Here is a 20,936-nt window from a genome sequence, read left to right on the forward strand (position 1 = left end):
ATAGGTAATGGACTCAAGTTATTAAAACAATCAGTTCTTTACTGACTGTAAGCTCAGCAGTGTGTGAGACACTAAGATTTTTCTCAAAAACTGCATGTTGTATCTTTTTTCTCATGATCCAGCTGGTTTGGTTGTCACTTGCCTGATTGAGCACAGTGTTTGGACCCTCCCCAAATGCTTGCCATTTATAATGGGCACCACCCACAGTGGCCAATCATATCCATAGATGAAGGTTTTCTGTATAGGTGCAGGAAGAGAGGAAGAGAGTATGAAAAGTACTTAGTTTTATTTAATTTCCATGTGCTTCCATTATAGAGAAAAAAAAATTCAAGAAACATAATGAAAATATGGCCTTTTTAAATCATGAACATGGGCATAAAAGATAAATTGTACCCAACTGCCCTTTGGATCAAGACCAAATCGGTAAAAATAAAGGCGAATTCTGTGACTTCATTGAGAATATCAGAAATGAACTGACATGTTTTGGATATTTCTTTTAACTATAAGTTCCTGGAAGAATAGGTAATTCAACCTCTCCTTATGTGTGGGGACTGGAAACATACCTGAAAGCACTGCCACTGTAGTCACCCTGTACTGCTACAGTTGTCTGCTGTGGACCCATAATTTAAGACATGCTGTATTATTCACTCCAGCTTCTCAAACCAAACTGTTGAAAGATAAGAAATAGAATCTCGGTGCACAAACCATGTGAGCAAGGATTTTTTTAAAAAGATTTTTGTTACATGGTACTTTATTCATTTTTTTTCTACATTGTTGTTTATTTCACATACAAAAATTCTTTTTAATTTCATTTTTAATTTTTTTTATTTTGTAAGCCTAGTCCTTCTCTCAACTTATTTCCACTGAAATAATTATAGAAAATTATTTTGCTTTGTTCTACAAGGTCAGAATGTATTTTAACTCTGTTTAAAAGACCTAGAATTCCCTCCTGTTATAGGGGGATCCACATCAAGTACCCTAATTATTGTCTGTATGTAGACACTTTCTCAAGGTGCTTACTGTAGAATACAGTGGAACTGTTCTCATTTGATAGTTTACATCACCATTATAAGAAAGAAGAGAAACTGGGACATAGCTAATGTTTTCAGTGATATGTATGCACAGAGATATTATTCCTGGGAAGCTTTGGTCACACCTTTTTATCACAACCACACGCATCAAATCAGAGATAAAAATTCAGTCAAGATTTGTTGTTTCACAAATGAGAAAAGTAAGTTAGTTTTCAGGGTTAACAGTGAGCCAAGAATATAACATAATCACCTTATCTTGAGCCAAATACTTTTTTCTGTTATTCCACACTCCTCTTTGGAAATTGAATAATGGGACTAGGCACAGTGGCTCACGCCTGTGATCCCAACACTTTGGGAGGCTGAGGTGGCTAATTGCTTGAGCCCAGGAGTTCCAGACCAGCCTGAGCAACATGGCAAAACCCCACCTCTACAAAAAAATTAAAAAATTAGCCAGGTGTGGTGGCGTGTGTCTGTAGTCCCAGCTACTTGGGAGGCTGAACTGGGAGGTTCACCTAATCCCGTGGAGCTGAGGTTGTAGTGAGCCAAGATCACACCACTGCACTCCAGCCTGAAAAACAGAGTAAGACCCTGTCTCAAAAAAAAAAAAAAAGTTGAATATTAAGTTATTCTATTAGTTTTTATAGCACAATAGTAAGTAGAAGCGAAACAGGTAGTAATCAAGCTTATTAGCTGATCCATTACTTGTCAATGGTGCTTTTTATGGAATTAGATAAGAAAGGAAGTATTACATTATTAGCATTTAGTATTTTTAAAACAATAGTTTTGAAGTCTTACTTTCTAAGGTATTAACCTTGAGGAGTATTTAGTGTTTATGTTTACCTTTTGCAGTATATCCTTTTGGCAACTGTCTTTGTCAGTGCACAAATCTTTGATTTTATAGTTTAGATGATTAGATATGAGAAGTTATCCTTATCATATATGATTATGCTCATGTATGATTATGTGTTACCTGTGTATTTTTCTCAAATAACAATGGCCTTATCAATAACCCAAGGATATACCAAGTTAAAAAATTTTTTTAGTAACTGTTAATTTATTTTGTTTCAGTTCAGAAAAACTGTATTTTCATTGACAGCATACACTGAAATATATTCTTACATGAAATTATTTATTTTGCATCCTTTTAGTCATTTGTCCTTGTAGCTAAAAATGAACTTAAGTTTTTCCTTTTATGGAAAAGAGGAAGGAGGTCTGATTGTTATGTATAACATCTTGAAATATGGAGCTACATACCAATATTATACACTAATGTATAAAGAGTTTATTTAGTACTTACTTTTCTAATCTCGAATTGTAGTGGAATAATAAATCCCTGAAGAAAGTCCATGTAGTGCAAATGATGACTTTGATGCCTCCTGCCTGTGAAGTATTAAAGGTTACAAGATTTTAACCCCCTTTGGAATCACGTGGAGGAAATAATGCACCTTCTTATTTGAGAAACTCTCTAAAAATAAGGGGGAAGAAAAGCCACTCAATTTCAAAACAGCACATTTTCAAAATGTCTGAAGCATGACTTGTCTATAAAGAAATTCTACATATAAAATAGAAAATCTTAAGAAAAGGAGAAAATTTATAGTTTTTGATATTTTATACTTATCAAAAATTCTTTTAGCACAAGTAAACCTAGATAGCAGGGACCAAGACTAAAAATAATAATAAACCAACAAGTAATGGAAATTTAAGCAAGTAAACAAAAATGAAAACATACTGTTAGGTAATAAACAGATTCCACAAACACATTATACTGAAAGGTAAGTGTGTCAAAGAGTTAGGGAGCAAAGTTAAGTTCCTAGTACAAGGATTTGTTGTCAACTAGAAGCTTTAACAGTTCCATCTCCAGGTTTGGTAAGATGAGAAAGAGAATAAGATATATCATTGTGCATCCAGCATAGTTCCTCGAACAGAAAAAGGTATTTAATAGGTAATGAATACGTGAATTAATGCATACCTTAAAGAATGGATAAATTAGTATAGAAGTAGAATTTTTTTCAATGAGATAAATTCTTTGTAGCCATGAAAACCAGCTGCAACCTTCATTTTCAAGTATGTTCCCTGTAAAAATCCACCCACCTTTGAGCTACTCAGTTAATTTACGTCAAGCTGATGCACAAGTAACTTTACTACTTGCCAAAACAAAGTTCAGCACTCTCTAAAGGAAGAGAACAAAAGCAAAGCAGGATAGACAAAAAGAAAATCTCTGCTAGGTCTAGGTTAAGTCATTTCTTTAAGAGGTAACCATGTTCGGTATAATGACAAAGAATCAAATGGCACTTTACATGTATTTGCAGGATACTGTGCAACTCAAAGTAGTGGGAGGGAGAGAGAACAGGGAGGGTAGGGATGCTTTTTAAAAAGCCTTTTTCCCCACTTTTACCTTGCTTTAGCGTTAAGAGTACTTACCAGTTAAGAATGTAGAGGTAATTAGTCTTTCTTATTGGAGATTACAGACTGTATCTGTTTATATTGAATACCCATTTGAAGCCTCTGTAGAAATGTCTTGTTCCTCAGGTTGTATTTCTAAAACCTACCTGATGGGTTGCCTAATTGTCTTGTTTCTGCAGTGAGAAATTGTATCCATAGCAAAGACTAAAGTCTTTTAAAATTTTTATCTTTCATGTAGTTCTTATAATTTCTAAAAATTAACACTCATTTAGTATCACAATTTATGGGAGAGGGTTTCTTTCTATTATTTAGCATACGTGGCTTATATAAAAATTGCAGAAGTCATAGGACTCCCATGAATTGCAGCTCTGAGAACCAATGCCTAAAACTTAACCAAAAAAAAAAAGTTATAAAATAATGTATACTTGTTAATTTAGTATTCTGAAAGCAAGAGTTTTCTAAGGTCTTTATTAAAATGGGGCTTTATATTTGGAATACATTTTAATCCCAGTATTTGCCTCTATAACTTGAAAATCAGAGTAGTTCAGGTAGTTTTGCATTCTAATGCATTGTCATATTGAGGAAACATTGCTGCCACCGTCAATGCTGGTCTTCTTTCCTTAGCCCTCAACACTCTCAGGGAACTTTCTCTGTTCTCTGTTGTGTCCCCATCTTTTTTTTGTTTTTTAAGAATGCAGGTTGTGCTTCGCCAATGATAAAACCAGAATTTCTCCCTCACATTATTATCCTTTGATAAGAAGAAGTAGTATACAGTTGCTTAACAAGGTTAGAAATCCAAGATTCTCTCTTCCTTTGGGAGAATATTTAGCTAAAAAGGTCAGTGAGTCCAACAGTAATGCTTAAAAAATGGTGGCTTTGAGTCGTGGGTCTTTGTTTTGTTTCACTGTCTCAGAGCACCAACACGTGTGAAGCTTAGCCTTGTTGAAGCTAATCTCTGTTTCCATGGGAAAGGTGATTTGAAGCCAGTCCTTTTGATTCCTATAGAAATATGAGATAACGTGTATATATGTCCACACACTTGTGTGCACACAGGCACAGACACACAACTGCAAACAATGTATTTTCCTACTTTAATACTAAACTTCATTTTGCCTTTGTAGAGGGAACCTTGGGGACCTGCACTCATTCCAGACCCATTTTCCAGGTTAGGAAAGCTGTGCACAGAACCAGTGATATAAAGTTATTCAGAGTCTCACTCTGGTAGTCATCTACCACTTGGTAGTCTGAAGCAATTAATACGGTTTCCCAGAGAGCCTAACTTTCTATCAGTGCGTAGTTTATACACTGGTGATGATTAAACAAAAAACAAAACGTCCAAATACTGTGATAGAAATCCAAACATTGCAGAGTTATTTGAAATATACTTTTCAATAAATTCCCAGGTTAACATGTATTTAATTTTAAAGCTATTCTGTCTTGAATTTCTAAGGATGCTCACAAAACTGAATGATATATTCTGAATTTTGAAAAGATGTAGCTTCTTAGGTATATTTAACAGTTTGAAAATATTATAAACAATTACTAATGGTTCATTACTTTTGTAATTAAAATACAGATTTGCTGTTACACAATTTAAATTTTAAATTTTACCTCACATCTGGTAGGAACTATAACTGAAATTGAATTATTTATGTGTTTATAAGTATGTATAAGATACTATGTTTTTTAAAAGTAGGGTGTGTAGAGTTTGAAGGCAAATTCACAGTTATCCTCAAATACCTTCAATGTATATATAGATCTTAATTTCAAATCTATAGCAAAATAATTCAGTATTTAGCTGACTTTAAAGCATGTCCTGGATAGATTATTCTGTATGTTAGTGAAATTACTGTGTAATTTCCTTTGTTAAAAAATCTCCATTTTCCCTCCACACAGTGAATATGGCCACAAGCAGGCTAATAGGGGCCGTGGCTGGCACCATTCTGGCCCTGGGGGTGATTTTTGGAGGAACAGGGTGGGGAATAGAGTAAGCATCCTTGCCAGTTTCAGACTGTTTCTGTGTGGTGCCTGGTGTGTGAGGTGATGCCTGTACCTGACTCCGTGTCTCGTCCTGTTGACTGTGTTTCCCGTGGTAGTGTACTTTGTGGTGTGACCTGGATGTTGCTTGTGTCCTGTGTTTTTCTTGTGTCCTGTAGAACCTTCTCCTGTCTGGAACAATGTGGGGCATAACATAACACTGGGTGTGCTTCCGATATCTTCACAATTCAGGCAATAGTCCCAGTACTTCCATTGCTCCTCCACTTTGTAAAAGTAATTTTAAAATACAGACTTTATTGGCAAAAATACTTTTATGTGTGTGTTTTCTCAGGATTCTTATAATAAAGTTAATCTTTGCCAGTCAAATTTACATATATAACTAGGAATTATCAATAGTTAATAGCACTTTTTAAAGATAATAAAAATGATAGCTACTGTTTTCTTCATTTCTTTAGAATGATATAGAAGGCTGCAGCTTAATTTTTTAAAAAGAAGATATTTAGCATAGTGCCTTCCTATTTTTCCTATAAAATAGGTTAATACTTCAAAATTGAAGTCTACATAAATATTTGGAAGCAAGGAGCCTTAAGAATGAAAAAATATTTAATCCAAACCTGTATAAACATAAGCAAACATCTGCAAATCACCTGGTGGGTTGGTCTTCAAAGTAGCCAAAGTGTAAATAAATATATTGTGTGCCACTTGCCCATTAAGCTGTCACAGACATAGCACCCTTAATCAAAGCATCTTACCCTGATGCTTTGATTTAGGGTGCTCTGTAGTTGATCCACATCCTCAGAATAGCTGTTAGTTCTCCATGAGACTCTGCTTCCTGAGGTTGCTAATCTGTAGGTTAAAAGATTATCATGATTTTTTTTCTTCTCTCTCTAATTAGAAAAAGAATGTTTAAGAATGACAAATGTAGTCCTTTACACCGTCTTTTCTAACTACTGTGGTGGTGGTAACACTTCAAAGTGGCCCAGGAATGAATTACCAGTATCTTCAGGAATCACTAGATACCTTTTACTCAGCCACCCCCAAATCATGGGCTTATTGTGAATATCAGACATGTTTTTCTTTAGTCCCATTGGTTAGAACAAATGGGTGCTCCTCTTACCTACTGGAATTGGGAGACCCAGGCACCAAAATAGCATCAAGAGGAAGCAGGTTCATAGTTCACACCTGTGTTGAAGACGACACGCGCCTTCTTCCTCCTTGATTCAAGGACTTCGACCAGACTTAGATCTTAACTCACATCTCATCACTATGGACTGTGAAGCTGGTTAGCACAGGGGAATCTAGACATACTAGAAAAGAGATTTTGTTTCTCCTATGTATTAGATAACAAAGACCATAACAGAGATAAAAATATTTAGAGACAAGAACTTTGTCCTGTAAAATTTCCCCTTGGATCTGTTGACTGGATTATATATAGGAGAAACGTTCCTTTTTCAGGACCAGTTCCATGCATGTGTTTATGTGAAATTCCTCCTTGACAAATGGTAGTTTTCTGAAAATCATCCCAAATGCATTTTTTAACATTATAGATTGGCTGTAATTTTGGTATCCTTAAATGTACTAATTGAAAGGATCAATTTTAATAATCCTTCCTTTAAGTCTTAGAGATAGGCAACATCAAAGAGGCCTTTGTTGTAAAACATAGTCCTTGTTACCAGCATTCGTTTGCATCAGTCATTTACAGTTTTGTTCGTTTGTGACTATTTCTAATTGTGACAGGTAAGTCTGTGTAAGTGTATATATATTTTTTCTAAAGACGGATTTGTTATTTTTGGTTTATGAGCACCAGTTGTCTATTAGCTTACTGACTTTTTTCCTTCAAATTCCAAGTTTTAGCATAATTGCTCAAGAAGTAAATATAGCTTTTAAAAAATAATATAGTACAATATAGATTGTCTTAACATTTTTTAGTTTAACTGATAATGTTCATTCAGTGGCTAGGAATTCCATGGGCAGGAGGTGTTTTTTTTTGTTTTTTGTTTTTTTGTTTGATTTCTGCTCCTTAGTTTGTAAGTCAGGAATCATTTTTCATGAGTTACATATTGATTCTAATCCTAGCCTATGTTTTCTGAAGCTAACGAAGTACAAATTATATCCAAAGCCTAGGGTATGTACATGGTTATATGTTTTTTAATGATTGTTTTGAAATTTGATTCTCTGTTGAAATGTGGGGAGGAAATACATGTAAATGGAATAAAGTTTCATTAAAACAGAGGTTAGCAATCTTTCTGTAAAGGGCCAGATGGTAAATAGTTTTGGCTTTCAGCCTACAGGGTTGTTGCCTATCACAGCTTCTCAATGGTGCTATCTTAGCATGAAAGCAGCCATAAACAATATGTAAATGAATGTGCATGGCTGTGTTCCAATAAAACTTTTTTGCAAAAACAGACAGTGTAGCCAGATTTCATCTGTGGGCTCTGGTTTGCTGACCCTTGATTTATAGGATATGTTTTAGAGTCAAACAATCTGTGTTCAAATCTTGCTGTTACCACTCACTAACTTCTAGAAGACTCTGTTTCCTCATCTATTAAACAATGATAGTCATAGTTCCCACCTCATATGATTTTTGTAAAGATCAAATGAGATACTATATGTTAAGTGCTCAGAACTGTGTCCGGCACATAGTAAGTACACAATACAGTAGCTAAACCATTTTTATGGCTCTCATTATTATTATTATTGGTGTGTCACTAAAGGCAACTGAGATTCATTCTCTAGACGGTCAGTGGTTAGCCTTAAGAGCATGTCACAAGCCCAGGAGCCTGAAGAGACCTGCACCCCTTTGCAGCTGTCCTCTACCTGCCCACCAAGCCCTGGGTGATCTCCGAGTAAAAACACATTGTGCATGCAATTTGAGTGCTGCCAAAAGTGGCATCCATTTATGTACACAGTTGGCACTGATGTGAGCAGAAAAGAGAATTTTTACACAGAAATGAATGTATACACAAAATTTGAGGATTTTAGAGAAACTAGTGATACTAGCTTTGTGATTCCTGGAGCAGGGATAGATAGGACTGAAAGTATTTTGTTGTTAGGGGACACTATACCTGCATATTAGCATCCTGAAGGATGTGATATTTAAAATAATTATTATACTAGGTTTAACATTGCTTAGATTTTAAAATGCTGAGCTTAAGGAGAGGAATGAGCGAGTGGACAGGAGTTACTTGAATATGGATTAGCTCTTAACAGTCGATAGAAACGCCACCTTATCTTTTCTTTCTTGCTGTCCTTTGGCTCTCTGCTTTTTTATATCTCTAAGCCTCAAAGCTCTCTTAGTAATCAATGGGAACTTTAAAGCTATTCTCAGCTGAATCTAGGGAATCTTTTTACCATTTCCCCAAGATTACCCAAATGAGAGTTATGCTTCCTTATATCTTGCCTTTGGAACCCCATTTTGGTCTTTACCACTGTAAGGACCATGAAGAAGTGTATCTTTGAGAGCAAGGCTTCAAAAGTCAGATCTTTATTGGTGACTTCCTTCTGACTGCCAAATTTTAACTGTCTCCAAGTGGGGAATTAAAAAGTTAGCATTCAGACCACTTTTAGGTGCTTTTTGGAAGGGCATTGTAGCAGAATGTTTTTCCTTTCCTCCATGTCCCCGTTTGTCAGTTAGATGGAGCTAATCTGAATGCGATGGTGTTCTCTATTCGCTTTTACTTACTTGATTTATGATACTGGGAAAGGGGAAGAGAAGAAGAATGTGCCAAGACAGCAAATGGGGCCTATTTGCTTCAAATTCTGTGAAAGGTGAATTTAATGGAACTTAATTATCAATGGTGCAGAAACATTAGATTTAAAGGCATATAAATCCAAGCAATCGCTCACCATAGCATTTAAAGTACAATTAAGCTAAGTAAATAAAGGCAATTTAAATGTTCAGCCATCTTTTACACAGGATATTTACTTCCTGAAACTGCTTAACTGCCTTTCCCTTGTGGTAACAAAAGTGGTTGGTTCATATGACTCTCTTCCCATGATCCTTTGTCACAGGTCCTAGTGCCACCAATCTCATAATAGGCTCCATCGCTGGTGCCATCCTGGTAGCAGCTATTGTCCTTGGGGGCACAGGCTGGGGATTTAAGTAAGCAACGCCGCATGTCTTCTTCTCAGTGGCTCTGGCACTTCTCTTTTCTGCTTACATAACCAAGTTTTGAGTTCCTGCTACAAGAGTTTAGGTTCTATCAGTCAAACTGCAAAAAATAAGTCTTTTTTATTCAGAAATGCGTTAGAAAAGAAGAAACACAGACCCCCAACTGTCATCTTCAGGCAAGTGGGAAATGTGGAAGAAATTCTTATACACTAATTTTTAAGGAGAACAAAGAAGCTCTTCAGTAGAAGACAGTCCAGCTTGTAAGAGCAGGCATTCTGAGATACATTCATTTATACACAGGTAATCAAGGAAACTGTGTAGTTGAAAATAAGTGGATGTAAATTGCTTGTATCTTTTTCAAACTTGTTTATAGTCCACTGATATTTTGAAATTTTTACAACCTAAGTAATCATGCAATCATTACTTGTATTTTTCATATGTAACATAGTATATGTAGCTTTGTGATTTAAAAAGCTTTATAGTTTAATAAAAACAGAATTTGTATACTTCTCAACCAGCTGAATTAGTTTTAAATCAGAATTTGAAAAATGTGGCTTTGTGACACTTAATATTTTCTAATCAAGGACTAAATATTGACCTGACAGGTAGACTTGGTGTGTTTTCCTAGTGACCTTTTAGCTTGGATGGCACACTGATTACCGAACTAAGATTGTTTAAATAGACACACTAGGTATTCACAAATAAACCTTAATTGTGATCAAAATTTTAAAACCTGATTTATCCAGTTTGGATGTTTCTACACTCCAGAATCATTGGATAATTACTTTTTATACCTTTTCATGCTATACTGACTTGATGATTATGATTTGTAGATAAGCCCTCCTGTACATCCTGTAATAAATTAAGTTTCAGCCAGATTTATAGAAACAAATTTAAGTGGAAATAAGACCATTACCCAAATTCAAAATCCACCTTGCCCCCGTCTGGTTGCTCAGCAAAGGAAGGTTTTGCCCTGAACTATCTGAATAATTGCCCTAATTATAAACTTTGTAAGTCTTATATTTGGGATTTTGAATTCAATAAGTTTGAGCCAGCTTAAGTGTTATTAATAGAAGCTTATTAAATAAACCTTTTCTGCCAATTTGTTATGATATTAAGATTTAATGAGTAAGCCTACAGTTTTTTAGTGCCTTTAACTTGAAATAGTATTATAAAATTATACTTCTTTTCTCTTGGTATATTTATGAAGTTGAATTTGTTTAGTAAAATAGTTTTGGCATCAGTGTGTTTTCAAAAACACACACATAAAATGGGCAACTCATACTTAAAGTTATTGTTTTGGTACATTGCTCCCATAGTGAATCACGCGTGTGGCACCTAGCGAGAAATATGTTTTTGTTTGGGCTGGCCTAACTCAAGCAAAACTTTTCTTAGTGTTCCACTGCTACAAAAAAAGTCATTGAACATTATAGTACTGCCATATTCTGTTATTATTTTATAATGCTTCCTTGAATTTTTTCATAAGTATGCCTCAAGAAAAATAATTTTGGATCATGCCTGGGTCTATGCCTCATTTGGCATTAAGAAATCCTGGGTTCAAAGGCCTGGAAAACAGTCTATTACTAATCTTTGCCATCTAGCCACATGCAATGCCAAATTTATCATTGCAGTGTTGGAAAGAAGAGTACACTATTCTGTAGCAGGACCTCAAAACAGTGGCCTGGCCTAGCTCACAGCTTGAATTGCATGTTTCTTTGGGGAAAAATGGAAAAGCCTTTATCACTGTGTATATAAGTGGATTAGGCCCTGTAAAGATTATTTATATCTGAGAGAGTGAGATCTCATTATCACGCGAGCAAAAAACAAAAGGTGGGGAATCAACACTTAGTGGGATGAGAAACAGCCTTTGCTGACTGCTGCCTGGTTGTTGCTGTGTAGGGACCTGTACTGCTGAGCTAAGTCAAAGCTCCTTCCTGTGCCCTAGAACTCTAATAATCACTTTCAGGGAGAACTGTGTAGAAAGCCACACAATAGGGTGAAGCAAAGAAAATGATGAAAAACAAGAATAATTCCAGAACATGTAACTTTAGGAGTTGACATTGGAGAATGTGCTACTTCTGAACAACTATTGGTTGCTACATGAGAGTCTTAATTTGCTTTAAATTTTAGTAGTAGCTGTGTGGTTGTGTTCAGCTTTAAATAAAACTTCTACCTTGTAATAAAAGGCTTTTGGTGCTGAATGATAATGTTTAGGTTTTCCCACCATTTGGTCAGTTTTGGAGATTACTAGCCTGGAGATAATTCGTAAGTATAATTATTTGCTAGTTGAATGGAAAGCCTTTGGGTTTCATTGGGTTCAATGTAAACGTTTGAAAAGAGATTCCTTTAGAATCAGAAGTTGAAAATAATTTGTACAAAAGATTGTTCTAAATACTGCTATTGGGAATCCCTCCTGATACCAGGTTTTTATTTCAATAAGAAAAGTTGGTATAGTAACCTGAACAATTTGAGGGCAGTTCAACTTTTAGATTGAAGGAAAATATAGTAACTGCTCAGGGAAAATACTGCCTTTTCCTAATATCACATTTCTTTAGATGTAGTAGTGAGTAATTTAGATATAGAAGTATCATACCGTATGTGACCCTCTCAAGTACAAATGAGAAATACAGCTGTGCTCTGAGCCCTGACCTTGCCTGCCATTCTTTAAAGTTCTTAAACTATATTTCCTCTGAAATAGGTGATAAAAAGCATGAAAATGTGTGCATGCATGTGTGAATGTGTGCACATTTGTGTGTGTGAACTGATAACAAAGATGTGTCAAGATTATTATAATTTGAGAATAATACAAATTTAAATTACATACTTCCTTTTAATAGAGTAGTTGAGTCAGACATCTTTGGTTAATGCAAACAAGGCTTCCACAAGCAAGGTTGTGGATTTCCTGAAGAATTTTTAAATGCTTTGTTTGGTAGATTTTTTAAAAAAATATTCTTACATATTGTGTAATGTGATGGGTAGTAACGTTGCTTAATTTAACTTAGTATCTTTACTTAATTTCTTTTTTTGGGGGGCAGGGGAGGGGTTGGAGTTTTGCTCTTGTTGCGCAGGCTGGAGTGCAGTGGTACAATCTTGGCTCACCACAATCTCCGCCTCCCAGGTTCAAGGGATTCTCTTGCCTCAGCCTCCCGAGTAGCTGGGATTACAGCCATATGCCACCATGCCCAGCTAATTTTGTATTTTTAGTAGAGACAGGGTTTCTCCATGTTGGCCAGACTGGTCTCCAACTCCCAACCTCAGGTGATCTGCCTACCTTGGCCTCCCAAAATGTTGGGATTACAGGCGTGAGCCACCGTGCCCGGCTAAGTTTGCTTAATTTCATACTCCAGAAGTATGAGGTTACTAAGGGTATGATTAGTCTATTATAGATTCCCAGGTATTGAGGGTCTAGGATTTTCTCTATGAAATGCTGTGAAAAATGAACATAGGCATGTTTCATACCAATCTGCTCTACTTCTGTATCTGCATTTATTTTCATTCACCCCGTGCTCCTGTTCCTCCCCGGCACCCACACACACAATAAAGTTATGAGCTGTGGTGCAGAGATGACAAACCTTTGTCCTGGTTGACTTATGGAGACCCATGACACCTACCCAACAATGAATAATAATACTGCTTGAATTGACTGTTAGAGCTGTTGCTTTTACTGGACATTAGAAAAAGCAGGATCACTTTAGTAGCATCTCCCCTAAAGCTTAGGAAAGGTGAAAAGTATATGAAAAGATAATTTCATATCTCCATTTAAAAGTGAACAGAATTGGCTTCAGTGCTCTAGACATGACTGTTTATCTGATATTTCCTAAACTTGAATGTAGGGTTTTAGATGTGAGCAAGGTCATTTACATGGACATTAGTAGGTGATGGTGGTAGGAAAAGAAATGAAGGTAATAGTGACAACTTTTGTTGACAATTGAAATAGAAAGGACTACAGGATGAACACTGAGCTATTCCAACCATACTGTAACACCTCAGTCTGTGGAACCTCATTATCACGTCTTACTCTCCCACTACTTGCTCTGTCCATGAGATTCAGTGGCCACGTGGGTTTCAACAGTGGCCATACTGGCCTGGAATAGTTACTCCTTACATTAAAGTTGTTAATTTAATATTAATAACCCTGTGTAATTACCATATGTGGTTTCTTCTCTCTCAGAAGTTATTTGTGTTAGAAGCTCATGCTGAGCCTTACTCTGGGTCTAAGAGATTCGGTCTGGCCTACATCCCACTTTACTGGACATGTTAAAGAAAAGGCTATTTATGTACTTACACAAAATGAAATTTAAAGAGCTATATCTAGACTATTGCCAGAAACGTTAGGAGTTATCTGAGGCCGGGTGTGGTGGCTCATGCCTGTAATCCCAGCACTTTGGGAGGCTGATGTAGACAGACTGCCTGAGATCAGGAGTTTGAGACCAGCCTGGCCAACATGGTGAAACCCGTCTCTACCAAAAATACAAAAATTAACCAGACATGGTGGCGCACACCTGTAATCCCAGCTACTCAGGAAACTGAGACAGGAGAATCCCTTGAACCCAGGAGGCGGAGGTTGCAGTGAGCTGAGACCACGCCATTGCACTCCAGCCTGGGCAACAAGAGTGAAACTCTGTCTCAAAAAGAGAAAAAAAAAAAAGTTATCTGAATGTCAAGTCAGATACAATCTGAAAGGAACTTAATATTGCTAATTATATTTTCTCAAAAGAGTAAATACCTTTTTTGTGGGGGTCTTTTGACTTTTACAGAATTAAGAAATGGAATTAAATTTGGCTAGTCTTTCCATGAGGAGTATAACCAGATTGCTGCTTTTTTGAATTCCATGAGTGTACCCCAGTCCAAAAATGAGAAGCCTAATTCCCTTAATACCTGGGACTACTGTATTAAGCACTTTCTCTTTCATGGTGCCAGGCTGGCCAGGAAGATCAGTGCATTTCCCTGCCCCAGCACCCCAGGGAAGTAAGCTCAGTGTAAGATGGCTTAGGAGGGATTGGGCTAGGGGGACTTCGCCAGGGCGCAGGAGGTAACAATAAGAATATGATAACCGTGGATACATGCCCTTGAAAGATCTAAAGACTTTCCAGCTCAGAGATGATTACTGTTATGCAAAGAGTTTTGCTTTAATTTTGTGTAGTTGTTTATGTGCATAATGTATATTGTAATCAAAAGGCCAGATTATTTCAGAAGTAGTAAAAATTTATGAAAGCTGTGGCAACGTGAGCTTTATGGATTATGTTAGTGTTTTATAATGATCCAGAAATACCTTGCAAGTTATGATAAGCAAGTTAATTACCTTCAGAATCCTAGTGAGCAGAGGGTATTCAGAGGAAACCATTATGGAAGAAAGACAGCAAGGACCTACCCACAGTAGTTGTATTTTCACATTTAAATTGAACTGAAAGAATTTTTTTTCATAGAGGAAATTCAGGCCTGTCTCAACATACAGTGGCCATAGTGGTTTTACAGTTTGTATGTGAGACACGCTCACAGTCCGCTTGCCTCAGGAACATTCATCTCTGTCTTCATCGTGGGGTTGCCTCCCTTGTTAAAGGAGTTCACCTTCCACCTGCTGGGACATCAGTGGAAGAGCTAATGTCCTGGAATGCCCCATTGGTGTTCAGAGTCCATTTTCTCCAAAAAAATACATAGTTCTGCAGGATGGCTTGGCCTCTCGGTCTGACCTGGGAACCTAGTGATCCTGAAGAACAATATTTCTGTAAAAAGGTGCAACCCAAGCTTCAAAAACAAACTTTTATAAAGAACACAAGCTTTTGGACACCAGAGGTTGCCTGTGTGCCAGCCTGAAATAGAATTTCCTATCTCCATTTAAAAATGGACTTCGTTGATGTTATGACCTTGGACATGGCTACTTATCTGTCATTCCTAAAGTTGAATAAAGGAATTTAGATGTGGGCAATATAGTTATTTACATGCACAGTGCTAGCTTGGTTTGCCCTTGCCTCTACATTTAGATTTATTGAGGAAACTTTAACATTTATCTTGAGTTCTAGCAGTACTCTCTAGCTCACAAGATTGGGGCCCCTGGTCCTTCAGGGTCATTTCACAAGGTCAGGCGGCCTCTGTTTTTCCTCCTGACTCACAGAGTGTGGCTCCTTAAACCCTCCGCCTTCCAGGGATATGAACATAGGTGGCAGATGGAGACCCTGTGCTCCTCAGCAAACTAACTTGGTGGAGGATGCATTGTGGGAGGCTTGCCTTTTGGTCTCACACTAGTTTCTTGGGTAGCATCGGCAGGGCCCACTCTCAAGAATATTGACTTAAAAGAGGGCTGGGTGGGAACGGTGATGAAAAGTAAACAGCATTGTTGCAAATAGTGTTTGCTGCAGTGGTTACCTGCTAGGCCAATGAGTCACACGCTTAGGTTACTCATGAAGGTGTTTTAATGTAAACTTTTAAAAATAAAAGACAGGTTTTCTTTAAAGACTTTTATGTTATTTCAAAAGAGAACAATCTAAGTGACCATCTTGGGAAAAATAAGAACTTTGCACATGCCATTATACCTATTTTGAGCTTTGGTATTGTTTTTATTTTGAATTACTAGCGGGGGAGGAGGAATACATTGCAATGGTTTTGATACTTAGGGCCTGTAAGGGTATCCAGCTGGCCCTGAGTTCATTGGGCAGGGGAATGAGGGCTCTGGGGACTCCTCAGTCTCCAGTTTTGCATGATGCCTCGGTGGCAGCAGCCTTGCACCCGCCCAGTATGCAGACTAAATGCATGAGCCCCTTGCTTGATGCCCCACATGAAGCCAGACCATGGGGAGGTTGCAACCAGTTTTTATTGTTGCCTTGTAGTGTCTTGCTGGTTCTTTCTTTTCTCTTTAAACATAGGAGCCACTTTTTAGGAGACTGGACACTGTGAGCAAAGCATTTTAACTTGCCGATTTTCAACTAAGCTAAATGCTGCGTTTGCTTCACTAACCCGAACCTGTGTCCACTCTCCTTTGAGTGTACTGTCTTACTGTGCACTCTGTTTTTCAACTTTCTAGATATGAAAAATGCTTGTTCCATAGTGTGGTAAGAGCTCACACTCCCAAGGCAGCAAGATAATTGAACAGAGTAAGGCTTTTTTGCTGCTATGGCAAAGGCCAGTCTACTGCTATAGAACGGCTGTAAGCCTGGAGGGAGTACCTGCGAGACCGTCCATTTTTCATAGCTCTCCCAATATGCCCCTTCACAGAAGAGGCCTTCCTGTAATAATTTTCACCTAATGAATTAGCAGTGTCATTATTTCTGAAATAAAAAACAAATTGGGCCTCAGGGTCTTCCTGTGATTTAAAATGAACAACTCAAAGCTTGTTTTGGTCTTCACCAAAGTACATACTCTAGGGGGTATGTTGTGAAGACATTCAAAAGCATTAGCTGTTCTGTCTTTCAATTTCAAGTTATTTTGGAGACTGCCTCCATGTGAGTTAATTACTCTGCTCTGGAGCTAGCATTATTGTTATTATCATCACCACTCCCTCATCATCATCTGATTAATATTGTGGATTTTCCCCCTCTGCTTACATCTTCTTTTGATACACTCTGGAAGAAATGTCAAGAAGAGGAGGTTCGATCCTACTCAACAAGGCCCCATCTGAATCAACTGCGCTGGATGGACACCGCCTTGCACTGTTGCATTCTGGGTATGACATACTCGCAGCAGTGTTGCCGGAACTATTAAGTTTATAAACAAACCTTTGGGTGGTAATGACTATGGAGCTAAAGTTGGGGTGAGAGGGGTGGGTTAAAAGAAAACTGTCTCTTTTGGAAATAATCTCAAAGAACTGCTTTCGCCACCTATCAATAAAGGGGGGAGAGGGCAAAAGACCATGCTATAAAAAGAACTGTTTCCGAATCTTTTTTTCCTGACAGAAGAAGGAACAACACACACACACAAATTAAGTGCAATAAAAGAATCATTAAATAAATAGCAAATGATTTTTTTCCCTCAGCCTGCTGGCACTTAATATCTTCTAAATGATTTGGCATGAATTTTTTTTTCCTTTCCTACCGATGACAAACTTCAGTGGCATGAAGATCTAATTTTCGAAAGGGTAAAAACTGCATGGCATATATACAACCAGCTAGCAAGCCAATTCTCAGCAAAACCTGCAACAGAATTCCCAAGGTAAAGAAGACATATGAACACACAGAAGCTGCCTGGGCCTCATCACTTAGACACGTCCCCACACCCCATCCTCCCACTTCTTACCCCCACCTCCCACCCTCTCTAGTCCCCACTCCCCATTGGAGACCAGGCCAGGGTGAACTCCACGACCTTGCTCTTGTTGATTCACTTTCCCCATTGTGTTTTCTCCTGGACTGAGCATCCTTTGGGAATGGGAGCTGGAATTTGAACAATGATGCTATTGTATAGTTCTTTTATAAATGTAAATATGGAAGAGATTTTGACACATCATTTTCACTTCTCTGTATTGAGATATTTTCCTTGTAAAGTTTCTCTGTAAACTTGAGTTTATTTTTTGCTCCCCATCTTTTTTGTTTCTTGTCTCTTTCTTTCTCTGTCTCTGTTCATATCTCTTGTAACAGGTTATACAATGGCTCTTGGGCTTGCTTAAAAAGACAGATGTAGCCACAGATGCAGGGAGTTTGGGCACAAAACAAGTGCAGTTTAAAGTTGGTGTGCGTTAAAAATAAACAAAAATGGGGGGACACAAACAACAAAACCCATATCAAAGACACAAAATTATGTAAATGCAAATATATGTACTATCTAAATTTTTGATGTCATTATAAACCTATGTATATAATGTAAGAAAGTAGACACCCTTTCAAATTAATCACAAAAGTGCCAAGCTCATGATTTTAGTTTTCAGTTTTGACAATTTCTTTTCCCTGTCTTTAATGTGAAAGGAGGATAAACTTAAAGCCTTAAATAAAAAAATAATTTTTAAATGTTAAAAGCTTGGAAACAATGAAGCTTTCCATTTTATTTGTATTTGTTAGTGTCAATATTTCATCCATGTTCATCTTCCTGCCTCAAAATATATGTGATAGAACCCTATTGGAAAAGTGGTCATGGGAATAGAAGGAGCAGTTACCTTTGTATCCGCGTTGTTAAAATAAGCTCTTATGTTGTCCTGTGCTATCAAGAAACCTTGCTTGACCTCTGGTATTTTACTGATCAGTGGAATGTTGCACTGGATTATAATGGGATTCTACTATATACAAATCCACATTCTTCTCCCTCCAGCCAGATTTGCAGATGTAATCTGGGCTTTCTAAGTCCCTCTGAGTTTCCTTCACTTTCACTGATTTTGTTCTTCTAAATATGGTCAAGATAGCTTCTGTCACATGTTAAGTAAATAACTTAAAGAAATTTGGCTGCAGCTTTGTTTTTTAATGTATAAACTTGTATGTGATCACTTGGGTGAGCATCCGTCTATAGATGAGCTTTAGTAAAGACTCCCAAAGAGCCCCTACTTCTCTAATGCCCCCCCCCTTTTTAGGAGAAGAACATGCAGTTGTACTTCATGACACCAAATCTATTGCTAGATTTAGCTCCAAGTCCCTTTTCAGCAAGATTCATGTTATCAATCTTACAACTTTGACTTTGGAGAATATTATGTTCTAAAAATGCACTGCTAGACACAATGGGGGTTTCTTCCCCCAATGTGTCTTTAATTGGGGAAGTATCACAATCATAGAGCAGAAACTTTAATTTCTATATTCTGTAGTAGACCATCACCAAACATCTTATCATGTGTTGCTTTCTGAGTAATAGGTGCTACACAGGTAGGCAGGCTTTCTCTAGGACAAGCTGTACATTTATATTGTAATAACAGGGCTATCTACAAGGCCTCTCAGCCTTACTCCTGGCTTCACAGGACACAGGTAGCATCCCTCTACTTAGTGGCAATGGCTCTTGCAGCTCGGAGGAAGATTGGAGGAAACTCAGATTATTTGGTATCTTTTCCTGTTGCTGCATTGCTTAGTGTTTCCTTGTTGCTGAGTCCTGTTCTCTAGTAGATACTAAGCTGCTGCGAAGTACACCATACACATTTCACTGAGATTCCAGAGGCACCATGGAGACTTAACAGAAACAAAATCATAGTCGTTACAAAACAAGTTAAATCTCTATTGTTGACTTTTAAGCGTTTCACAAACAACATTGTAAATGTGCGATGTTATGTTTTAAATCAGACCACAGTGGTCCCCAAATATTATGTACATATGGCAAATGTCAGTGTAACTTTTTGTTACACTGGCAATTTCATAGGTAACCAAACCCATGCTCCAATGTTAAATTATTTGTTTATGTATATGTAAAATACACAAGCTTTAAGCTATGTGTGTATGAATATGAAAGATAATGCAACCATATCAATCGTAAATGATGGAATATAATTATTTTTGATGGTATTGTGTAACGTAGTTTCAAACTCTTTGCTGTATTTTCTTTTGCACATGCCATTCATTTGCTGATTTTTGTGGTGTGGACATTCCTTTTTATTAATTTGAGCTCAAAGCACAAGTGTATCACTGTTTAATGTTACCTAACAAAAGTTAGTGTTAAGTGATGATCAAGTTCCTATTTCACCTGCTATACTTTTACTGCATCAATTAATGACACCTGGATGAGGAGACTTGCGCTAACTTCATTGCTCATCTGGGATCATGCATGAGCCCATTGAATTAGAGCTACTCCTACTAGATAACTGAGCAGTACACATAAGTGCATGTTATGAAACATGAATCACATAGAGCTGTCGAGTTTTACCAAGTGGTGTGTGTGGTTTTTGTTTTTTACTATGCAAAGATGGGAAATGCACAAACTTTTCAAAGACTAGTGTCTGAAGAACTTTACAAACAATACTTGAACGCTTTATTTAAATTTATCCCATCATGTTTTATAGTCATTGTTGCTTCCATTGTTAATTTCCATTTTTAAGTGCTTCGTAATTTTTTTAAGTGCACTACCTGAAGTTTTGTTTGAAATTAATAAATTCATTCATATCTTGTTGGCTGCCTATGAATGGAGATTTAGTAGTCATTGTATGCATCTTTAAGTCAAATGTGTATTAAAACTTTCGTTAACATAGAATATTGTAGCTTTATGCTTTAATCATTTCGTTTAAACCTCTTTTCTGTGTCCTCTTGTATTGCTAATTAAATGGTCCATGTGCCTGATATCATCAGAGTTTTAGCACCCATCCAAAGGCTCACTGAAAATTTAAGCAGCCAATGGCACAAAATAAAATCTCTGATTAATGATAAGTATATGCCTAATTAGGATTTAGTTTTATTGGATTCACTGGCATTTTTTGCTTCTTATAAATCAGAAAAAACCCTACCTTAGAATCGATAGTTGTTTTTGTTGTTGTTGTTGTTTTTAGTGTCTCACTTCTGAGTTTTAAG

General features: G+C 37.0%; 1 protein-coding gene across 11 annotated transcripts in view; it reads left to right on the forward strand.

Annotated features, from left to right (window-relative positions):
• Window positions 1-20,936, forward strand: part of ADAM23 (ADAM metallopeptidase domain 23) — a 197,204-nt gene that overhangs the window by 149,381 nt on the left and 26,887 nt on the right. For 3 of the 11 annotated variants that reach the window (XM_037741495.1, XM_017536901.2, XM_037741496.1), the window contains 2 exons: window positions 9,444-9,534; window positions 17,107-17,200. In XM_037741495.1, the coding sequence (XP_037597423.1) occupies window positions 9,444-9,534; window positions 17,107-17,155 (140 nt within the window). In that variant the 3' untranslated portion in view covers window positions 17,156-17,200. Of the gene's footprint in view, window positions 1-5,330; window positions 5,422-9,443; window positions 9,535-17,106; window positions 20,623-20,936 lie in introns of those variants that run through there. The other 8 variants (XM_037741493.1, XM_037741494.1, XM_017536898.2 and 5 more) reach the window with 6 other exon arrangements.

The sequence above is a fragment of the Cebus imitator genome, unplaced genomic scaffold (genome assembly GCF_001604975.1).
Source record: "Cebus imitator isolate Cc_AM_T3 unplaced genomic scaffold, Cebus_imitator-1.0 Scaffold101, whole genome shotgun sequence".
Classification (NCBI taxonomy): Eukaryota; Metazoa; Chordata; class Mammalia; order Primates; family Cebidae; genus Cebus; species Cebus imitator.